The sequence below is a fragment of the Micropterus dolomieu genome, linkage group LG17 (assembly GCF_021292245.1).
Source record: "Micropterus dolomieu isolate WLL.071019.BEF.003 ecotype Adirondacks linkage group LG17, ASM2129224v1, whole genome shotgun sequence".
Taxonomy (NCBI): domain Eukaryota; kingdom Metazoa; phylum Chordata; class Actinopteri; order Centrarchiformes; family Centrarchidae; genus Micropterus; species Micropterus dolomieu.
In genome coordinates, this window is record NC_060166.1 from 36,857,289 (window position 1) to 36,859,636 (window position 2,348).

Below are 2,348 nucleotides of genomic sequence, written 5' to 3' on the forward strand. Positions count from 1 at the left end.
ACACACTACACACTGCTACAGGTACAGGTAAACACACTACACACTGCTACACATCCTTTCATTGTGTCCTGATAGGAAGTCGTTGTCCTGTACCTGAAGCCCCGCCCCACGCCCTCCTGAACCCCATCCAATCAGAATACTCCTTCAAAGACCACGTCCTGCTCAGCTGTGAGCTCGGATACAGACTGCTGAAGGTAACCACTTCCTGCTTCCTGTCCGAGGCTGGCGATGCTACGCTAGCTCTGTCTGACACCTGATCAATATTCTGATTCTAAAGAAAGTACTGAAACATCTTCCACCGGCAGGTGGCGCTGCAGTACACCTGCTCTAACAGCTGATGGAGCTGATGGACTTTAACTGAAGTGAAGGACAGAAGGTCTTCTCTCTGTCCTGTGACCTGCAGCGCCCTCTACTGGTTAAACTCTGCACGCTCAGAACCTGAGCTGTGTTTGGACTGAGATGTCTCGCCCTCTGTTTGTGTTTCAGGACGGGGAGGTTCTGGATCACTACCAGATGGACTGTGAGTCTGATGGATCGTGGAGCAGCAGTCCTCCTCACTGTCAAAGTAAGAGTTCAGTCTCCATGAATCCTGTCCTGGATATTAACTCACACTTTCCTTAGTCACGCTTTGTCACCTCCTTTGGCGTCTGGTGCCAACGCTAAAAGTACTACTATAAAAAAGACTTTCACAGAGGGGACCGGTGTTTGTGTCAACATAGGTTCCTTTTTAGTGATGTCACATAAGTAGCGTTACAAATTTAAGCCAAACCTTTTCCTAAACTGCAACATTTCCCAATGTTAACCACTAGTTTTATTTTGAAAGTCTACCTGAAAGTATGCATATAGGTTCCATGTTTGCTGCGATGAGAGCGGGTCGGCCAAGGCGCTGCTGGAGGTCAAAGTGTAAACTGTGTTTCATGCTCCTGCTTTCTTTCTTTCTCTCTCTGTAGAAACAGACTCCAAGAGGAGGAGGCGGTCTCTGGCCAGCACCTTAACCAGTCACAGTCGAGCTTAGCCAGAGAGCGATTCTTATTGGCTGATTATTTTCTAATAAAACTAATTAAAAAACAGAACCTGCATTCATGTGTTTCTGTGAAGTCGTCTGTTATTAATAATAATATTAATAGTTAGATGTTAAAGCTGCTTTGTGATCAGTGACGGTCAGTTAGTGATCAGTTTTAATTTATCTGAATGAAACATGTTTTATCACAAGTTCAAACTGTCCATCAGCTGTCGTCATGTGTCCTGATGTCTGATCCAGAAGTCCACCTCGCTCTCCTCCTCTCTCTGTCACCCTGACGCCTGATTGGTCTGCTCTCTGTCACCCTGACGCTTGATTGGTCTGCTCTCTGCAGTGGTGGATTGTGGGAGTCCGGCGGAGGTCTCCATGGCTGACGTGGTGTTTGGTAGTCATGACAACAGCACGCTGTTTGGGTCGACAGTTCACTACGTCTGCAGGGGGGACGCCTTCCAGCTGAACTCCAGCAACAGTGAGAGTATTAGTACTGTTAGTACTGTAGTACTGTTTTCTAACACTGTCTGGTAAAAGAAGTACTGTCCTGTTGTACACACAATGTCCTGGCGAGGATCCCGCTGCAAAGTTTATTTACAGAGCAGGTTTGTGCCTTAGCACAAGATAATGTACTGAAGTACACACAGAAATACACACAGAAATACAGAAATACACACAGAAATACAGAAATACACACAGAAATACAAACATCCACATAAATACACAGTACACACACAGACTGTAAGGAGCTGTAGAAATAAACTTGACTACTATCACGAACCTGAAATCTGACGTGTGTTTGTGCTGTAGGTTCCTACAGCTGTGGGCCGAGCGGAGACTGGATCCACCCAGAGTCCGGAACCAGACTGCCCAGCTGCCTGCCAGGTTCACATGTACTACATCAACATGTAACAGTACATACAGTAGTACATATAGTAGTACATACAGCAATATCTGCATTAGTACATAAAGGAGTACAAACAGTAACACATACAGTAGTACCCGCAGTAGTACATAAAGTAGTGTCTCCGTGTCTCTGTGTCCCGGTCCAGCCTGCGGCCGGCCCTCCCGCTCTCTCCCCCCTCATGTGAAGCGGATCGTGGGCGGACGCAGCGGCGAGCCCGGCCTGTTCCCCTGGCAGGTTCTGCTCAGCGTGGAGGATCTGTCCCGGGTACCTGAGGACCGCTGGTTCGGCTCCGGGGCCCTGCTGTCCGACTACTGGGTCCTCACGGCCGCCCACGTCCTGAGGTCCCAGAGGAGGGACACGAGCGTCGTCCCCGTGGCCCCCGAACACGTCAAGGTCTGAAGGGAACCTGCTGCTGCTTTTAATTTGACC

The 2,348-nt window shown here is 48.6% G+C and overlaps 1 protein-coding gene across 1 annotated transcript in view; it reads left to right on the top strand.

Annotated features, from left to right (window-relative positions):
- masp1 (MBL associated serine protease 1) overlaps window positions 1–2,348 on the top strand; it is a 22,573-nt gene that overhangs the window by 15,569 nt on the left and 4,656 nt on the right. Inside the window, exons 10-12 of the mRNA XM_046073707.1 lie at window positions 1,356–1,490; window positions 1,823–1,897; window positions 2,065–2,312. Coding sequence (XP_045929663.1) covers window positions 1,356–1,490; window positions 1,823–1,897; window positions 2,065–2,312 — 458 coding nt within the window. The remainder of the gene's footprint in view (window positions 1–1,355; window positions 1,491–1,822; window positions 1,898–2,064; window positions 2,313–2,348) is intronic.